General features: G+C 30.8%; 3 protein-coding genes across 3 annotated transcripts; 2 read left to right on the forward strand and 1 right to left on the reverse strand.

Annotated features, from left to right (window-relative positions):
• On the forward strand, positions 1–11789 carry LOC132942010 (transmembrane protein 131). Its single transcript, XM_061010294.1, has 26 exons — positions 1–1072; positions 2740–2810; positions 2886–2920; positions 3630–3725; positions 4079–4190; positions 4282–4404; positions 4476–4639; positions 4717–4894; positions 4980–5085; positions 5178–5446; positions 5595–5768; positions 5846–6085; positions 6166–6360; positions 6470–6689; positions 6764–6910; positions 7084–7333; positions 7398–7610; positions 7700–7842; positions 7898–8064; positions 8123–8535; positions 8620–8788; positions 8843–8991; positions 9275–10683; positions 10896–11003; positions 11075–11251; positions 11488–11789. The coding sequence occupies exons 1-25, from the start codon at positions 940–942 to the stop codon at positions 11245–11247; spliced, it is 5457 nt and encodes a 1818-aa protein (XP_060866277.1). The 5' UTR covers positions 1–939; the 3' UTR covers positions 11248–11251; positions 11488–11789.
• LOC132942011 (synaptic vesicle 2-related protein) lies at positions 11784–17267 on the reverse strand. Its single transcript, XM_061010295.1, has 12 exons — positions 16850–17267; positions 16509–16693; positions 15978–16049; positions 15167–15291; positions 15008–15071; positions 14626–14751; positions 13874–14085; positions 13607–13806; positions 13431–13542; positions 13275–13359; positions 13113–13202; positions 11784–13022 (listed from the first exon to the last, which is right to left on the reverse strand). Exons 1-12 carry the CDS (start codon positions 16971–16973, stop codon positions 12885–12887), a joined length of 1533 nt encoding a protein of 510 aa, XP_060866278.1. The 5' UTR covers positions 16974–17267; the 3' UTR covers positions 11784–12884.
• Positions 17268–18191: 924 nt separating this feature from the next.
• On the forward strand, positions 18192–18988 carry LOC132942012 (cytochrome b-c1 complex subunit 6, mitochondrial-like). The gene is made up of 3 exons (XM_061010296.1): positions 18192–18350; positions 18488–18602; positions 18662–18988. The coding sequence occupies exons 2-3, from the start codon at positions 18489–18491 to the stop codon at positions 18833–18835; spliced, it is 288 nt and encodes a 95-aa protein (XP_060866279.1). The 5' UTR covers positions 18192–18350; position 18488; the 3' UTR covers positions 18836–18988.
• Positions 18989–21995: the final 3007 nt, after the last annotated feature.

A 21995-nucleotide genomic window follows, 5' to 3' on the forward strand; every position in this document is an offset into this window, starting at 1 on the left:
GCAAACATCCCAGCTGTGGTCCTGCTGGCGGCGCGCCGTGTGTTGCTGCTGTTGGCTCGTCGTCGTCGTCTTCGTTGCCGCGGTCGTCGTCGTCGCGTTCCGGGGACGAAAATCGAAAACGACGGGGGAGACGGACGAGCATAACAATTTTCTATTCCTTTCCTGCATCTACCTTGCCACAAAACGGATGGAATAGAAACAAAAACAAAAAAATAATACGATAACATTTCCAAATAACGTCGTCCTCTGGCCGCCTTCAACGCTTTTTTTTTCGCGGACGGGAGAAATTTCTTACGATATTTTCTACATCGTTGTCGCAGAATCGAGATAATTATTGTAATATTCCCGAAACCTACCCCCTTCACACCAACATTTCCTCCTGCACCTCCCGTCTACTTGTCCACATCGCTACGATCACCGGGAAAAATTATAACAATACGGATAGAGGTACCTACGCGCGACCTCTACTCCGTGCATCACCGTGTATCATCATCGCACGCTCCCCAACCCCCGCCACAAGGATCGCGTACTTGTATCACCCTCCGAGTGTGCGTGTGTCTGTCGCATCGCGCGCTCAGAAACCAGAAACACTCCGCCGTCGCAGGTACAGAATGTGATATACATTGTAACGCGCCGTAATTTCACAATAGAGGAGACAAGTGGTGCGTGTGCGCCGCCGCCGTCGTCGTCGCCACAGCCGCCGCCGCGTTTTGCCGTCTTATAATATATTTTTTCTCTTCTCTTGCGCTATCCGCCTCTGTTTAAATCGTAATCATCGTTGTTACAATATCGTCACCGTTATTATTATTACTATTATTATTATTATTACATTGTTAATTTTTTTTACTATTACTGCTATTACTGTTTGTACCTATTATTTTTATTATTACTACTATTATTATTATAATTTAAAATTCTCATTTTTACACACCGTAAACCATGATCTCCGTATTATTATTAACGCCCTGTGTTCGCATCGTCCTCACCGTTTTAGCAGTATGCATAAGTATCGCGGTCCAACTGCCTCTGTCGTCGGGTCAGACGCCTTCGGTTTCGTATCACCATGATTCTGGTAAGTCCTCTCTGCTACTCCTTACCTTTCCGTATGTTCAATATATTGTAGGTACCTACCTAGGGTATTTGTCTACTCTCATTTACCCTTGCACAAGAACCCTCATGGGCACACTGTGGTCTGTGTTTGCAACTGTTAACCGTTCCAGTTTCAATGGTTATCTATTCGGAACGTAGGATTTCATTTCGATTGCCACTTCTCATTCTATTTTGATGTATTGATCATTTGATTGACAATTCACCTTAGTCGAACAGTCAGTAGGTACTTTTGATAGGGGAAATTTCAATACAGTAATATTTCAATATAGCTAAATTTTTCTTTAGTAAGAAGACTAATATTAATTTGATTAATTGCGTATAAGTAATATAAACTTTTTCCTTGGTAGGTACAACAAAATCAGTTTATATTTATTCAGTGCTCGAAATGGAAAATTTTACAAACTGGAACGCTCATAGAATTAATATGCAGATTATAATATTATTTTAATTATTCGTGTTTACTTTACAATACAATATAACTAGTTAAATAGATACAAATAATATGAGTAGTTTTAAGCTTAAAAAAGGTGAGTAAGTTGATGTTGCTCTGCTGTACAGTAGGTTACAAGTGGGTCACTGTAATGGATGGTGTTAAATTTGAATTCAATGATATAATATCATTGTATAAAACAACCAATTTTGAGCGAAAACGGTCAGTCAGCCCATGATATTACCAAGTATGATTGTATTTGATGGTATTATTGTAAAAAAAGTAATTTACATATAACCTATTTACGTGGAACCTTGTCTAAAATTTTCAATCCTTAGCTATAAAAGTTGACCATTTTATAAATTTTTAAATTTTTAACTACAAAATAATTATTACACTTTAAATTTGATAAATTTTGTCAAAGTTCGAATTTTAAATGCTCATAAAAAAAATTGTGCCAATGTATTTTATAATATTTTTCAACTGCTATTGTAACGATATATCAGGAGCTTTGCATTCAATTTTCACGCTTTTTTACCCAGAAATACAATTTTTATTGATATTTATAGAAAAAATAGAAACTGAAAATGTCCTTAAACAGCTCAAAATATTTGGAAAATGTTATGGTGTATAGAAAATGCTAATATAAACATTTAGTCAAAATTCCATGTACCTACTGTCATTTGTTTTAGAGTTGCACCAAAAACAAAAACCAAAAAATTGAACTTCTCTCTATATTAAGTATATTATAATATATTAATATTATATTTTGTCGAAAGGAAATTTTATAATTTTAATCCTCTAGATTGTGATACTGTCGATTTTTACAAACCAGAACTCTTAAATTTTAATTTTAACCAACCGAAATGGATGCAAAGCTTATATTACAAACCGGAATGCCGTTCCGGTGCGGTCCAGTTCATTTCGAGCACTGTATTTATTCCAAATAAAAAATATATTATTCTAAAATTCTAAAATTCCCAATATTTATTATGAAAGAAAGGTTGAAAATGACAGTAAAATATTAACTTATCCAATTACTTTAAATTGATTGAGTAAAAGTAGGTATCTACGATGTATAAAACTAAATTTAAAATTAGGTTTTAAATCTTAAGTCGGAAAAAAAATATAATTATTTGATGATATATAGACTATTAATATAGTTTCTATCTACCCATACTAATTTTATTTTCTTACAGTTTATATTCAACCTCAAAATGCTCCATACGGATCTTATGTTGTTGAAGATATTTCTCAGCATTCAAATAAAGTAAGACCAATATACCTATAACCAATTAAAAATAGTCGGTAGTGTTTACTAAAGCATTTATTAAAATCTTTTTAGGAACAAGTATCTCATGATCGATCAAATCCTCCTCAGTAAGTAAATATTTGATGAATTCCTTATTCTTGTTTTAAATTGTTATGTTTTATATAGAAACAATTGATTGATACATAGGTAATAATATCTTTGTAACAAATTGATAATGATGTCAAAGTATTTTATTTTTTAATCGGTTAACAGGTTGACCTATATTTTTGGGAAGTTTGCATAGCGTTTGAATGAATGAATTAAATGTGATTCAATCAAGAGAGTATAAATATTTGCTTGCATAGTAATGTGTTTATCAATCCATAAATCCATAATTTATAAATTAAAACAACTAAGTTATACATTTGTTTCTACCATTAATTTCCAATAACTAAATTGTGGGGATTTATAATTTAGTTATTGTATATACATAGATTACATGTAGCAATCAATTACTATTATAAATTGTATTAATAATTAATATTAAAACTTTGAGTTTAACTTAAATTGCACATGAAGTTAATTTTGATTATTATGAAATTAAATTAACAAAAACATTTGTTTTAATTGAGTACCTAGGTATAAAAGTAAAAAAAAATATTAAAATATTTTCAAATATTGATTAATAGATTATAAAAGATTAGTATATTATATTATTACTCTTCAGGAGTATACTATTATATATATATAATCTATTCATAATCTGAATATAATTTTTAGTCCAGTTAGGTGTACACGTTAATAGGCATTAACAAAAAAATATTTTATTATTTTTAGAAATGAGGCTAAAGATCCTGATATGATACTCATAAACATCAATACAGGTCCTCATCCACCTGGACTCGATGAACTTCAACCGGATACAGCTATTGGGTAAATTCTTTTATATTAAGATTAAAGATAAATATAACTTCATAACATATAACTAAACCATGTAGAATTGTAGATTTTATTAACTATGGGTTTTTGTTACAATTTGATATTGAAACGTTGATTAAGTATTTTTAATTTTGTTGTGGATTTCTGTTGGTTATTCCTATATATAAACAATTTTAAATATGTGTTGATCAAACTCAAATATTTTTAATTCCACAAAACAAATTTTATATGATTTAAAACCATACCTAAATCAAAATAAATAGTTAACAAGTTAATAATGAAAAAAAGATGTTATTGATGTTTGTTATATATTTAGTTGAAGATAGTTTGATTTTATTTTGTTATAGCCCAGATGAAATGTATTACTTTGCTCCTAAAAATCCACAGAACAATAAAAGTTCAATTGTGGGTCAGCGCTTGGATGTAACAATTTTTGAAGATTTCCTTAACACTGCACCGGTAAAGAAAAAAGAATTATAAGATCAAGAATTTATTTAGCATATAGTTCTTACATAATTTGCTTACTTACAAAATTCTTTAATATTTTTAGGAAAAACATAGAAATCGTTTAGACTTTTACAAGGTTCCTTATTTAAATAATCTCGTGTTACCACTAAGAGCAACATTTTCAGCAGCGATCTCAATATTTAATCCATACTCAGAAGTTTTACAAGTTTGTCTAACATCTAACATCAAAATAATTTATTTGATTGCTCTTGATATTAATGCTAGTCATAATTTTAGGTTGTAAAAGTATTTGGTGGCGGACCCGGATTTCACTTAAGTCTACCATCTGGCCAAATGGAAGATCAAAGAAGTGTTTGGGATATTATGCCATACCAAACAAAACCATTAATTAGATTCACATTTGCAGAACGGTCTAAGAAAAATCACTCTACAAAAATTGGGTTTGTATTATATTTTGTTCTAATTGTTTAAAATAAAATTATATATCTTGAAGAATGTATTTTTTTATTACGAGCAGGCTGTTTTTGAGTAATCATGAATACATAAATGTACCTATAAACATTGTGATGGTATCAAAACCAGGTCTTTATAGTTCTGAACACATCATCGATTTTGGTGTTGCCAGTAGAAATGGTTTAGTTACATCAAAAGTACTAAACTTGTGTAACTCAGCAAAGTCTAGTATTATTGTTCAGGTATGTTTTAGAAGATAGACAACAGTACAACATATTTTCAAGACATGTACATCAATCATTTCTTTTTTATAATATTTCTTTTAAGAATGTAACATCTGACTCTCACTTTGTGACTGTGGATTTTCCTCACGAAGTAGAAGTACCTCCACAGTCATGTACAGCAGGCCAAGTTGCTCATATTAGTTATCACTGTAAGGGCTGTACATTATGTTTAACACCATTTTTGACTGTCCTTCATAATTTACTAATGTATTAAATAGAACTGTTTTATAATTTTTTTTAGGGGATTATGTTGGTTATTCATATGGTGAAACTCATTATGGACAGTTAACAGTAAAGAGTAACAAAGGCAATGAGTTAAATATACCATACCATGGAAGAACACTGGAAGGTGATTTGGTGTATGAAGAACAATCATTGCATTTTGTGATGTCAAAAGCAATTCGTTCAACGAGTATTATCAAAACTTTCTCATTGCTGAATAATTTTTCATCTACTCCAGTTGCTATTTCTCAAATAGGGATTCCTAAAAATGCCACACAGTATTTTAAAGTAAATATTTTAATCTACTATTATTTTTATTTTTATTTAAATTTCCATTTTTTTTTTACAAATTTAATACATACCTACCATTATCTCAACAATTTTAATTACTTATAAAACTATTTATACTTTTTATAGTTTTTGTTTTGTTATTTAGATAAGAGATTTTAACCCTGTAGTTTTAAAACCGGGTCAAAATAAAACATTATTTCGTGTTGGATATGTAAACCCAAATAATTCCAAAATGGATATTATATCATACTTAGAATTTAAAACAAATGCTTCAGATTTTACAATTCCATTAATGGTGTATGATGGACAACTCTCACAGGTATGTAAAACCTTGTGTACAAGTCACTATTATATTATAAAATATGTAAATAAAAATATTCTGGCTTTATAATTTAGGTTTTACCAGCTACCAATATCATCACATTGCCACCAATAAGAATTAGTTCACCCCGTCATACTTACATTGTAGTTGCTAACGAAAATCCTGTTGCTATAATGGTTAAAGATTGGGGTACAACATACACTCCACACGTCTCATTAAACTTGGTAGAAATAGGAAAATTCAACTCTTCGATGCGTCGCAATAGTGCAGACAGTTGGTCTCGGCCAATGATACGTGATGATCAAATACCAGCTGTAAGTATTTCATTTTTATTTGTTTAACAATGTTAGCAAAGTATTTTGTTTAAGTATGTATTATTATATTTATTTTCTAGCCCGTGGCTTTACCAGTTAAACACTATGCTATATTCCAATTGTTGGTATCTACGCCAAATCCTGATCAAAATTTAACTGTTAAAATATGGATTCAAACTCAACATCAGCATTACAGTATACCATTGAAAGTATCTGTGTTTGATAAGAATTTACAAGTAATAGCTGAACCATTAGCATTTGAAAACTGTCATCCAGTAAGTGTGTAGTTATCAAATTTTGTAATACATAATTTAGTTTGAAAATAATACATTAGGTAATACCAATAATATTTATTAATGAATATATAATATTTATAATTTTTAGGGCGCTGTATGCACTGCTGAAGTAAATGTTATGTCTTGGTTGGACAGAACATTAGCACTGACGTCTGTGACAAGTGAATTTGTTAGTGAAAATGTTCGGTTTGTTCCCACGAGACCATCTCTTATTCAACCTCAAATGGTGTCGTTAGTCGGGCATATAGAATGGATTCCTGCCCACCATAAAAACTCTTCGGGTTGGATAGGTTTGTTCAGTAAAGCAGGTATGTGATAGATTTTGATTAAAAATAAAATCCTTTAAATACAATAAAATGTATATATCTATTGATACACGTAGAAAGAGCAATGTGGTTGTCAAGTTTTCATTTAACAAATTCTTCGGAGACAAGCTATATGGATTTTTCTTGGTTTTATCGTCGAATGGGGAAATATTATGCTGAGGAAGACAATCGAACACTAAGACATCAGTTTACATTAGAGACTGGTCTGTATTTTTAAGATAAATTATTATTTTTTAAATTTAAATAGATAAAAAAAGGTATTAGTTAATTTTTTTTTGGGACATTTAAGGCTATAGTTGAAGAGAATATATAAATAATATATATATATTTTTTTAATTTATCTTATAATTGAATAAATTATGATAATTTTAATCAGGTGGTGCTGAAACTTGTCAGTTCAGCGTGCATCTTCATTTAAAATGGCCAAAGTTCATACAAGAACCTGGTGAAAATCGACAGCAAACTACATTCGAATTGCCAACTATGGAGGTGAAAGGAAAACCGTATTATCAAAAAATCTTGGTGAAAAATACATTTCATACACAAAATATAACACTGCATTTGGCTATGTACCCCCATCCATACTGGTGTAATATCACAGAGTTCATAGATCTATTTGAACACGAGTATGAATATGCACACATCAATAAGATAATCAACAATTTAGTAATATTTTTGAATTGTATTTAGGGTTAATTCTTTGTTAATATCAAGAGATGATTGGGAATTGGTATTAAATAATTCTAGTCCTTATCGAAGGAAAGTGTTAAATGTCAAGAATTCCGTCTATGTTCCACACAAGAAAACCATGATATTCGTTTTGCCACCTCAAAAGGAACTTGAAGTGTTAGTTAGATTTCAGCCAAAAAAACCTGGTGTCAGTACATCTATACTCTTCATCAGGTAATATTAGTCACATCAAAATGAATCTTATTTATTTTCCTTTGTACAACTTATGATAATTATTTGGAATCAAATATTTTGTTTTTCAGAAATGACGTATCTATTCTAGAAAGTATATTACTAAAGGGAATGGGAGCCTATCCTGTATTATCATTTGGTTCTAAAAGAAAATTACCTCCATTAATTTTTGATTTGGAATCTAGTCCTATGATCGATCTTATGTGTAGTAAAAGTGAGTGATTTTAAACTTTTAATTACTTTTTACAAAGTATCAAATATATTTTCAGATAAAACTTTATTGCCATCGGAGACCAGAATATTTTTAATAAAGAATCCTGGCAAACATACAGTTAGGATTACATCTATGACTATAAACAGCGTACTTTGCAGTGGCTATGGCTTTAGAATTTTAGATTGCAGAAAATTTTCTCTTTTACCTAATCAATCCAGAGAAGTATGTTATGTTTGCTTAAGTGTTATTAAAGTCTATGTTTTTGTCTATTTTTTTTTAGGTATCAGTTGAGTTTACTGCTGATTTCACGTTAAGATCGGTTATTCGTCAGTTAGAAATAAATACTGAAGAAACAATTGGATCAGAAACCACCAGTCGTATTTTCATCTATCAGTTGTGGGGTATTGTACCTCCGGAATGGGAATTATGCCAAGAAAAATACACGTGGCAAGAGTTCCGTCGAGGTGATAGTTGGATTCGACCAGAGTGGGAGTCTTCTATTGGTCAAATTATGCTCTTGGCTGCCGGAATACTAATGGTAGTTGCTTGGATTGTGTCCATTGCTGCTGTACATACGATTGACAAGGATTTTTTATCAAAAAATCTTGGTCCTCCATGTGTTGGAGCTCATGGAAAGCGATCGTTTCAGTCAGTTTTAGCACAATCAGGAAATGCTAAGAAAAGCGAATTCAAGTATGTGGTACCAAAATACTTCATTTGTACATTTGTACTATAAGCGGTGTGACTGGTAGTAATATTTCATTACCAAATCAACAGGAATTCCAAGCACAAAGAAGGCAATGAGGAAAAGCGTAATGAGGTAATACCCGATCCAACATCTTTGGGTATATCACAGAGTGAAAACAGTTATGTCAAGCCTTCAGATTCTACACCAATTTGGAGTTTTATGTTACGCAACACAGAACCAGAACCAGAACCAGAACAAGTAAGTGTTTTCCCCCTCTTATTTTAACTTTATTATAGAAACTAAACTTTTTAGAAATTTGAAAAAGATCGTAGTAGATCTCATTTACTTGATAATCATCCTAAAGAAAAAACGAAGAGACGTTATTTAAGCCAAACAGTGATATCAGAAACTGATTCTAGTCAAAAGTACAATGTGTCTTCATGGCAAATTGCAAGAAACAGGTATGGGTTTTGTGTAATTATATTTTTATTTTTATAGAAAAAATCATTCATACTTAATTAATACTTTTCCACATCAATCTGAGCTTTCATAATTTTCATTTGATCAAACTTATACGTTACATTGAAATTGTGAACTCAAAATATTGTGTAAAACGAAAACTCTTTAAAGAATGTTAATATGACTTATAAACATCAAAAAATTATAAAAATTAAAATAATTGTTTACTGATAAACCAATTTTAAATCATTCCTTAATGCTTACTTTTTATTGATTTTATAATAGATCTCCTGGGCTTGTAATAGATTCTCAATTGAACAAGAATTCTAAAGCTGAAGAAGGGAAGTTTGAAATCGAAAATCGCAGACGTGCTGAAAAATTATTAAAAAAACAGTATGGATTAAAACCAGTTGACAGTTGGAGAAAGCACAAGAAAGCCCTTAACGCAGCTAAATATTATGAGGAACTTCCAGTGACAGAGAAAATTAGTCCAAGCCCAGAACCAAAAGTTCCAGTAGAAACCAAACAGGATCTTAAAATCGTAAAAACTGTGAAAAGCAATAAAAAACTTTCTACTATAAGTCTTCCAGTAACAAAGCCGATTAATAGTCCAGAATCTCCAATAGCAGTGTTGAATTCCCCATCACTCGAAGTCGTTAAGAAGCCTATTGCTTCTGTTGCACCATACCAAATTGTTCTTCCTAAACAGCCTATTGTGACAATCTTACAGCCAGAACGGATGATCGAAAAGTTAAATGTTTCAAAATCAAAACCAATACAAGCCGCACAGAATAAAATTGAAAAAGAACCAGCAACAATGCGTTCAGCAATATCAAAGAAATCAATTGTTGATGATGACGGACTATTGGCAGAATATAAGTGTATGAAGAAGAAAAATAAGATGGAGAGAAAGGCTTCATTACCTCCTCCTACACCACCAGTAGCATCGCCAGTTTCACCATTAATAGTACCACCTGTAGTTGTTAAACCAAAGGTTCAAAGTGCGGAAAGATTAAATATGCCAGATATGGCAAAACCAAAAGTTCAAACAGTGGAAAGATTTATTTCATCAGAAGTTACAAAACCAAAAGTTCAAACTGTAGAAAGATTTAATGGGACAGAAGTAGTTAAACCAAATATTCAGACTATGGAAAGATTCAATTTGTCAGAAGTTATGAAACCAAAGGTACAATCTTCAGAAAAGTTCAGTTTGCCAGAAGTTATAAAACCAAAAGTTCAAACTGTAGAAACTTGCAATTCATTAGAAGTAATAAAATCAAAGGGTCAAAGTGTTGAAAGCTTTAATTCATCAGAAGTGATAAAACCTAAAATTCAATCTGCGGACAGGTGCACTTCGCCAGAAGCCATACAGGTACAAACTGTAGAAAGGTTTAATTTACCAGAAGCAATAAAACCAAAAGTTCAGACCATAGAAAAATGTACATCTTCAGAATTGATAAAACCAAAGGTTCACACATTGGAAAGATGTAATTCTCCGGAAGTGATGAAACATAATGCTAATGATGAAAATGTTGTTTCCGTCATGACAGAACAAGAAAAAAAAGAATTTGTACCACTTTATAATAAGCCCCAGACAGATCAACAGCTAGACGTCAAGAAGAAAATTACTGTATTGAAAAGAGGCTCGGATGAAAAACATGTTGATCTTTCACCAACAACAACTAATAAGCATGGTAATATTTTATTTGATAATTACATATTTAAGTTAAATATTATAGAATTTTGTAAAATTATTTAATTGGTATTCAATATTTATTTACATATAGATGTAATAATTGATGCATATAATTTTCAATTCATATCTGGAAGTATAGAAATTAAATTGTTTTTAATTTTAATATGAATTAATAATTTTGAATGAGATTAATTTTTATGGTATTATTAGTTTTTATTTTAGGACCTGTGGGTTCAGGAAGAGATCGTAAAAATGAGGAAAAAGTAACAAAGTCTGATTCAGATTTAGTTTTACTCGAAACTCTAAAAAAAGAGTCAGGTTTGTTTTTTAAAATTATTTAAAAGCGTTCAATGATATTGGATTGTATAAATTAATGTTCATTTTTTTAGAATCAAATCTTGCAATAATTGATACTATGGCAGCTACAAGTACATCAAACTTTGACAGTCCTACTGACATCATACCTTTTTCAAGCAATGACCCTGGATACAATTTATGGACATCATATATTTGGGGGCCGGTTTATGGGCAATCCACAAATAATTCTAGTCTACAGAAATAAACTCGTGAGTGTTAATTAATATTATTATTGCCAGGGCCGGCTTAATCAAAAATAGTGCACTCCTATATCACTGCACCTAAAATAATAATATTATCATTGTTTTGAAAATGCCACCCTCTTACTAAAGTGTCACTCTAGGCGTGGGCCTATGTGGCCCACCTCTTGAGCCGGGCCTGATTATTGTGACTAGTGTAATGTAAGTAAAATGTTGTCATAAATGTATACTTATTTTTGTTTTAGATACATATACTGAAGGCCACTGCCCATGTAGTTATGCAAGTCCTTTTTGAAGCCCTTATATAATGTAGACTTTCTTTTGGACAATTGTAAGTTTGTTTTGTTTATAGGCAATAATGGACTTGTTTTTGATAGACGTATTATGTTTTTTGTGGACATTTTTGATCTTTTGAGTCTAACTAATGAGCACGATTTTTTAGATATCTCGATGTTTTGTTTCTACTTTGTTGTTGATTTCTCCCTTCTTTTAATATCTGTCTTAATTCAGTAAAAATAAAGACACGAGACATTTTGAAAATATAAAATGTGTTTATTTTTTTTTGTCATTATTAAATACACAGAAATCCACAATATTATTTGGGCAGTAAAAAAAAATAATTACAATCAACAATAAATAGATGAGCCAATATGATACGTAGTTCTGTTATTATACAAGTAGAAATAAAATAAGTTTTCATTTCTTATTAAGTCAATATTCATTTGACACATTTTCCAAACAAACCAAAAAATCATAACAGTATTTACAACTTAATAAAATAAAATATGGACGAAGTGTAGTTTACCATGCTGCTTCTGCTTTGATTCAAGTTAAAATATTTAACCATAAGAATTTTTTTTATGAAAATACTGATAACATAAATTGTGTTATTATTTAGTAGCCCCTTAGCAGTTGGGCATAAGCTTGAGGTTCTTGGGACAATTTTATTTTTCAGGTAGTAGGAGAAGTCATTGAGTAATATTGTGGTACATATAAGACACGAGTATAATATGATCAAAATATACTCCATTCATAATTAGTAAGATCCTCAGAGGCGACCATTTTCCTTAGGACAGTAGTCAGACCTCTGTGTTCTGGCTGTGTATTAAAGCCACGCCCCTTCATAAGGCTGCCACCAAGGAACCTTTAAAGTGTGAATAAAGTATAGAAAAATACAAAAATTAAAATAGTAATATTTTATAGTCTTCTTAAGTCCTTTTGATAATTCTATACTCTATTCCAAATAAGTTTGGAAAAATCATGACAGAAATGCGATGCGGTTTACGCATGTGCAGTCTCATTAACTGCTATTGTTGCGTTGCCACCAACTACTGGCCAATCATACCGGTCCTACCATTCCAAGTTTATTTGAAATAGAGTATAATTGCTACACTTAGTAAGTTTGTATGATGGGGTTAAACGGTTTGAATCTATGGATACTTGCTTTTTACAGAGTTTACCAGTAAAATTATCTTGATATAAAACCTTTTTACACCATCATATAAACGTACAAATCGTGTAAGTGCTACAAAAACTACCACTATTTGTAATAAAAAATAATAAAATCTCTAGGTGAATGGTAAACTACACTTCTGATACAAAAAATAGTACATTCCATTAAATTAGAATTTTTAAATTAAAACTAATCTTTTTCCACATATTCTTCTTTCATGTCCCTTCCTTTAGTTTCTATTGGCAATAATAAACTCGCTATAGCGGCCAGTAGAGCTGCTGTAATGTAAATGATTATTGAAGTATTAAATGATGACTTGAGCAATACCTAAAATATAAAAAATAATTCATTATTTTTTATTTGATGGTATACTTGAACATCTGAGTGAATGAATTGTATTCTGGTTGTCAGACGTACCTGTGAAACGTATGGCGTAACCATAGCACCTAGGCGGGCCATAGCACTGCAAGTCCCGACTCCTATGGATCTCAATGGCGTTGGATAAACCTATAACAACAGTTATGTAAAAAAAAAAACAATAAAAAAACCTAATAATATAACATAATTGATGAAAATCACCTCTGGAGTATAAACATATACGGCTTGGAACACTCCTGCAATAATACCCCTCGCCAAAAACAATATAATTGTTAAAAATACTCGACTAAAAACAAATCCGAATTGACGTTAAACAAATGTTTGCTTCATAAATAAAATTTCAAATTAGGTTCTTACTTTTTAGCATACTGAAATAGTAAAAATAAAGTTATAGCAAATAATGTAAATTGAAAAACCAATGTTATTTTTCGACCAAATCTATCAATCACAAAAATGGTGGCAAATATCCCTGTCAAAATGTGAATATTTTGTGTTAAATGAAAGTTTACATACTTTAAGATTACTGTTATTACCAGGAAATTCTGCAAGTGTTGTCCACAGAAGATCGATATAATCCCGAGTTGTCAAATAATGAGATTCGGCAGTACAAGACTGTACGGTCTTAAAAATTCCGCTGTCTAGATTTGCTGAACATGTCCTATTATTGTTACTGCTCTCAAACAGGCCGGTAGACATCAACACAATTCCATAGTAGCAAAATGCACACACCAACCTATAGTTAATATATTTATGTATTAAAACATTAGTAAATTTTTGTTTTTGTGGTTTGAATTAATCACCAAATAAACCAGAGTAATATAGATGAGACTCTGAGTTGCGGCAGCAGAAGATCAGTAAAACGACCACATTTTTCTTCTAGAACTACATCGTCAACGACCAATCTACCTAAGAGCATTGGTTTTCCATTATCGTATGCAACTTTTTTTAAAGTGTCAATCGCCTTATCTGTTTGACCATTGGTCACTAAATACTTGGCTGATTCAGGTAACCACTAAAAATTGCAATAACAATAAATTATGTGTTTGATAATTATTGACTATTACAATTACAGTTTTATTTATAAAAAAATATAATAATATCTAATAAGTTCTAACCTAGATAAAGCAATGTGGGATATCTGTCATTGCAACTAAGTGCTTAGGGTGGGTTTCAACTTAGCTAATACAAATAACAAAAATGATCATCAATAAAATATGGTATTTTTTTTTTATATATTACACTGTAGTTAAAATATTTTATTTGAATGGTGCTTTTTTGTTGTTTGTGCGCAGTTAAGCACATGTACAATAATATTATAAAACAAATTTAAAACTATTACACTATTTAAAAATGTTATTCTAGTAGGTATATTATGTAGTAATATAATAGCATAATATTTAATATTGTATTTGTTATTCATATTTCTTTAACTTAAATTTGAATCAATTATCTGTATCACAAAGATCTAATCATTTTATATTGTATGTTAGACCTTTGTAATGTAATCTGTAATATAAAACATGCAACAAGCTTTTATGAGGTGTTTTATTACCGGACACACACATGCGAAACCAAGCAATGGTGCTGTGGATAGTACTAAAAGCCATTTCCAGCCTAACGTGGGCATCACTATTAGGGCTAAAAGAACTTCGAAGCATGCTCCGAGTGCCCAAAAACACTAAATAAAATTGAAACAAAAATATTAATTAGGTAAATATAATTTTTAAGAGGCAATCTGAGAAATATTTTTACTATAATTGTTGAGAATAAATAATTTATATTACATTAATAGTATAAATAATGTGTAACAAACGTGAAAAGAAAAATTAAAAAAATGGTTCTCATATCGCCTTTATTTTTATTTATGTGTAATAATATGTTATGACTACAAACATATCATTGTCTATTTCAATATTACTAATGCCCAAACTTACATCAAGTAACACTACACATTTGGCCCGCTGTTTACAAGGTAAAAATTCTGCATATAACGTAACACTATTAAATACACAATACATCACAAACAAAACATGGCAAGTTAATAATACTAATTGAAACAGTAATTGTTTTGGAATATAATTATTTTAACATACGACTGTGGAGAACAACCAATAGCAAATCCAACTAATCCTCGTAAAATCAATAACCACGTATAGTTGGGTGACATTGAGCTAAGAATACCAAAATAGAACAATAATACTGAACATAGAGTCAAAGCCTGTAAAATATAGAAAATTATTATAAGTTTCATTAAAATGAATATGGTATATAAAATAAATGTTATTTCGTTTTTGATTGTAAATCAAATAATGGGGTTTAGTAACATTAGTAGGATTTTTGATTTAGAGTTAAATTTAATTTTCACACTATTTATTACTGTTCAAACTCATTATTTTTTTATCTTATAATTTCATAATAATAAAAGTGAATATGAATACTTGTATGGGGGCACGGGAGAACTCGTAAAAATAAATATATAAAATCATAACCTAATCATTAACCCAATAAACTTAGGAGAGTAAAGTCATCAATTTACATTTTTTCTTATTATGCCCCGTAGATTAAATATGTCAATTAACAAAATTGATGTTGATAATATCAATATGTACGTGATAATAAAATATTTACTGCTATCCATTGGCTAAAAACCTAGGATGTCAATTTTATGTCTACTATTTTAACACAAACATCTAAATCCTCAAATAATGTTTTTTATATGAGCAATTCACTTTGAGCAATCTATACAAAATAATATTCACACGTTAAAGGGTTAATCATTATTGAATTGATTCAAGTACAAATACAGACACACTTTTAGTGGAAATGGTCTATTAGGCTATGTTATTATGGACCATATTGTCATTTAATCACTTTTTAACTTAGTAGACTAATCAATGAACTTACTGTTTTTCGACCAAACTTATCACTGAATGATCCCCAAAATGGTAAACTCAACATCATGCCCATAAAAACAACCTACAAACAATTAAAGGGAAACAAATAATTTAAATATAAAACAAGAATACAAAAGAATGCACATTAAATTATAACACAGTAAAACCGCGATCAACCTCCAGTCTCAGGGACTAGAGCTTTAATCAAAAATACAGTTAAGCAAGGAGCTGAACATTTTAAACATAATATTGGTCCACTTTATTAATATTTTCTTTAAGAATTGTGACATATTTATATAATTAAATACAATATGTTTATGAAATATAACTAATAGGTACTTTTATTGGTACAATTATCTCACTCACAAAATGATTACATCGCCTATCTAGTACATACTGCCGGAAATCCAGGATATACCGTGTTGCACGAGTAATCCGCATAGTGTGGCCCTTGATGGTTAATCAAGGTTCTACTATATGTAACTCGACAAATAAAAATCAATAACGTAAACAATTAATTGAAAATTGGGGGTAAACTTACAGTTGTTGCTAGAGCTTGCTGAAAATGTGTTATCTGCCATTCATATTGCAAAGTGGGTGACAAAATGCTCAATATGGTCGTTTCCATGCTATCAGCCATCCAACAAAGTCCGGTGAACAGTGACAACTTCACTTGAAATCTGCCGAATCCAAAAGCGTCCACAGCTTGAGCGACCGTATACGTTTCTGCCAGGAGTAGAACATAATATTATAATGTAAAAACTATTTGTAGGCCTCGGACTTCACACAACCAACTTGAAGGCTTAACCAAACAGTATTCTCAGTTTTATGTCGGCGGATGGCCTTATAGGCCCATGTGACGACCGTGAATAATGCACTTACCATCGGGCACGACAGTCACGTTGCTCATTTCAAAGTCTTGTGCTTGTTTCTTAGCGGTGAAGACATTGCTGATCCTGCGGTCAGATTCGTTTAGGTTTTGGTAACCCGACGAGCAGGACTCCATTGTTTCGTCGAGAATTCAAACCGAAGACGAAGTATTACATCGCGCAGTTAAGGAACGTCGACAATTATTCGGAAATGGGAATCGGAAACTCGGATGAAGAGTCAACAATAGCCAGTGGGATGTTAACAATACCACAGAATAAGATAATAATATGTTATTTAAATGCTTTAAATTCGTAATTAATCGTTCGGAATACGGGATATTTTAATGACGGTGTTTCAGCCACAGAGACAGAATAGATTAAATTTAATCTATTCTGTTTTTCGGCGTCTGTCTAAAATATTATTTATTATCATTTATACCGTGTCCACGATGTTATCACTTATCAGCGCGGCGGATTTATCATAATTTATAATCATACGCCGTGAGGTTATGAAGTCATTATTCATAAGCGAATTTGCTCCCAGGAACAGCTGCAGCTGCTTAATTGACCGAGTTTATATTTAATTAATAATTATAATGCTATAGCTCTATCCATAGTATATTAAGTATATTGGTATTATCCAAGGCGTATATCTACGAGCATTACAGAAATATTTATCATGAGTAATTATCACAATTCAAGATTTTAAATTACAGATAAATTGAGACAACAACTCCATAGCTTTAGGCGCAATGAGGGGGGGGGGGCTTAGCCCCCAATTTTATCCATAGCCCCACCAGTTATCATATTTTAGTCTTTAGTTTAAGACACGGGTCTTAGAAGAACTTCTACGATCGTCGTTTAAAATATAAATGATCAGGGTTGATACCATTCTAGCTCCCCCCTCAGAAAAATTTCCCTAGTAACGCCTATGCCCATAGCACCTTTAGTAAAAGGTATATGATAGCACCACATGAACAACCACGGGGCACAGCTATTATAGATAGACTTTCTTTAATCGTGATCCAAAGCTGCTATTGCAGGCTCGCCGGGCAACCATTATATTAAATCTTCTTTAATCCTGCTTCCACGATGTAGAGAAGATCTTCTCTACATAGTGCTTGCTGGCTGCTTCAGAGTGCTTCTATGGGTTCGGGCAACGGACTAGGTATATTTATCGAAAGTACATGACTAAAAGTAAATGTATACTAAACTGCTAAAGTGTAGGTATATTATTAGGCTATAAATTAGCGCGGAACAATATTATATCCGTGGCTCGGGCAGTCGTGAGCCAACGATGTCGACGTTTCTTCCTCCACGAGTTTGGCGGGGCCGGCAATACATGATAATACGGGCGGCCACAGCTGTTTAAAAAACTGATAGCGGAGATTTCTTTTCAAAGCCGAAAGTTCGACTCCGCAGAGCATTTTCCGACCTCGATCCTACACGCATAATAATATACCTACCTACTTTTTTTAATATCTTCCTTTTCACGCAGGAATCAGCAGACATAAGTAAGTATCATTTTTTAACCGATTTTTTTGTCTGATGACACACGTGATTGACGCCTCTCCGCTTTCGAGGGACGTCGTAGCCAAAGGTCAACGCGAGGAAACGCGATCGTTGACGATGGACACTTAATTTGTTACAGGATGTTGTTCACCGGTTTAAGAGAAACGCTCTCTAAGCTCGTGCAGTCTCCTTTCTTCGTGGTCAGAGCCGAAGAAGAGGAAGAAGAACTAGTTGACCCAGCCAAGGTTTTGAGGGTAAGTTTGCTGATACTACGCTACAAGGACAGTGATATCAATGTTATGTGCATTTTTAGGCTAAATGCGAACAACAAAAAGAAGCGCAAGAACGGTTTGCCAAGCTGCAACAGTGTAACACTCGAGTAAACTCTAGAAAAGCCACTGCTGAAACCTGCGTTGAAGAACTCTGGGATTTTCTAGAAGTCGTTGATAAATGTGTTGCGAAAGACCTGTTTGATCATCTCAAGTGAATAATGTATAATTTATGGTGTTGCAGTTTGACAGCCATTTAGCCTTAGGTATCTTATGTGTGGTATAATCCATTCTGTAAACAAAGATATGATATTACAATTATTTCTTATTTTTTTCGATTTTCCAATAAAATCTGAGTTGATTTAAAACTACATAGTTTTACTTTAATGTACACATTGAAAAATGTGTACATTGATAACACCGCATCTGAACTATTAAAATAATTTAGGAGATGTGTAATGGTTAGAAACAATGTCACTCGTCACTTGTGTTATGATTTATGATCAAACGTGAGTTATACCACTAGTAATTTAAATGAAATAAAAAATATACATTGATTTTGACAAAGTTATAAAAATTGATTTAACTATACTATGTTCAGCAAGAAAACCCGTCATGCACCGACCAAAACTGGTGCACCCACGCAACACCTTCCCATAGGGGATCCGGTTTCGATAGAAAATAATGTGGGGGATGTGCAGAATTTAAGGTTTCTCGCGCTGAACAGAGTTTAAGTGTTGTTTTGTTTTTCATTGAAGGGTTGTTTCTTATATCAACCAATTGAAAAGAAAATACTATTAAAATAACAACATTTAATTTTATATTTTATTCAGTCCAAAATGGGTTTAGCTTATAGATATCATTTGAAAATGGGTACATTTTTGTATTTGGGGATGACCTATAAATCTATAAATGGAATTAACTTTAAATTTCATGTTGATTTTTTCATTTCATCCTTAATAATAAAAATATTCAAACATTTTTCATAAAAAACTACATTGGCATATTATCACATAAAATGTGTGGTAATTAAGTAAAATAGTATGTAGCAGGGTCCCTTTTCCATCAAGTGTGCTACATTATAAATTTAGAACTTAGATTTTTTTAAGGTTCTATCCTTTAATTATAGACTTAAAATTGAATTTCTTTTTAAATTACTTGTTTTTTTTATAAATTTTTCTAGCAATTCCAAAATTAACTTTTAAATTACCAAAATCCCCTTACTTGTCTCTGGCAAGACTTAAACCCCTTTCAGGGCCCTGGCTACATCATTAATAATTAGTCTATTGCCCTTATCAATGTTATCCATCCGTTTTGACACTATAGTCACAAGAGACAGAAACCTTTGATAGTCTCAGTTTTTGGAACTTTTTTTCTGTCGCTTACAAACTAGGTCCGCCTTTTTACAGATTTTAGAATAAATAAGAACAGTGAAATTTCTTATAACAATATATTTTATTGAATTATTTTTAATTGTTGCTCTGTATGCATAATTTATTATATATTGTTATTATAGTTAATGTGAACCTAATATGTTTCTCAGAGCTCGTAATTTGAATATAATTCTTTTGCTATTTTGAAATTTTTTATAATAAAAAATCGTTGCTCTGGAAATTATGACAGGTAGGTCATCTATTTTGAAAAATATGTATTCAATAAGTTTATAAGTAAATCTGTATTACTTTTTAAACAAGGATGTATGATTTATGAAAAATCATTCTAGACCTTACTTTAAATATTAATCATTAATCAACAATATTTATTCTGTTACTTGAATTGAATATATAATGTTTAATAAATCTTAAGCTTTTATGTCATTATGTTAAATAATTTTAAATTCCTGGAAATAATGAAGCAACATTATCATAATACATTTTTTTTTATATTTATTCAAAACAAAAATGTTGTTAAAATTAAGAATAAAATGGTACTTTTACAAAATGTTTATGATAAAAATGATTTAAAAATATCTTTACTAAAATCATAAAATTAAGTTATAGGCTCAAACCAGATAACACAAATCTGGTTGCTTTGTGTAATTAATACTTTTTTCTTTGGATAAATTATTAAAACTGTGTGAAAGAAATTCACGTAAAAAATAAATTACGAAAAAATGACAATGTATTTATTTAAGCATACAATACGGGCATGTGCCCAATTTACAATTAATATTAAGTTCAATAAAAATTACAAAAGTGTGATATAAAGGTAAGTCATAATTAAAAAAGGTGGATAAGTGGATGTCGCTCTGCTGTACAGTAGGTTACAAGTGGGACACTGTAATGGATGGTGTTAAATTTGAATTCAATGATAAAATATCATTATATAAGAAAAACGATTCTGAGCAATACGGTCAGTCAGCCTATGATTTTACCAAGTATATTTGATGATATTATTGTGAATAAAGTAATTTATATATAACCTATTTACGTGGACCCTTGTTTTAAATTTTCAATCCTTAGCCATAAAAGTTAAAAATTTTATACATTTTTAACTACAAAATAATTAATAAATTATAAATTTGATAAATCTTGTCAAAATTTGAACTTTAAATGCTTATAAAAAAAAATTGTGCCTATGTATTTTTAATATTTTTCAACTGCTATTAGAACGATATATCAGGAGCCTTATATTAAATTTTCACGCTTTTTTACCCAACAAATAAAAATGTATTGATATTTATAGAAAAAAAAACTAAAAAAATTGAAAACTGACAATGTCCGTAAACAGCTCAAAAAGAGTCAAAATATTTTCAACATTTTATGGTGTATAGAAAATGCTAATATAAACATTCAGTGAAATTTTCAAGTATCTACATTCTACAGTCATTCGTTTTTTAATTACAATAAAATAAGAAAATTGTTACATGAGAAATCGAGTAAATATCAAATGTTGTAAAAATATAAATTTCAGACGCTCATAAAAATTTAATTTAAGTTTCTTCTAGACATTTTTTTTTTGATAAAGGTAGACAAACTTATGAGTAATCTTATATTACATTTTCGAATCTTAGATTTAAAAAGAAAAATTTTTATGAATTTTCAACTCAAAATAATTTGCTATTTTTCGTGATTTTTCCGTATTTTGTCAAAATTTGAACTTTAAATGCTTATAAATAAAAACTGTGCTAAGGATTTTTAATTTTTTTCATCTGCCTTTGAAACAATAACCTAGGAGCCTTCTATTAAATTTTCAAACTTTTTTACTCAACAGATAAAATTTTATTGATATTTATAGAAAAAAAAACTAAAAAAATTGAAAATTGACAATGGCCGTAAACAGCTCAAAAAGAGTCAAAATATTCTGTAAATTTTATGGTGTATAGAAAATGCTAATATAAACATTCAGTCAAAATGTCATGTCCCTACGGTCATTTGT

Source organism: Metopolophium dirhodum, chromosome 3, assembly GCF_019925205.1.
Source record: "Metopolophium dirhodum isolate CAU chromosome 3, ASM1992520v1, whole genome shotgun sequence".
NCBI classification, from domain to species: domain Eukaryota; kingdom Metazoa; phylum Arthropoda; class Insecta; order Hemiptera; family Aphididae; genus Metopolophium; species Metopolophium dirhodum.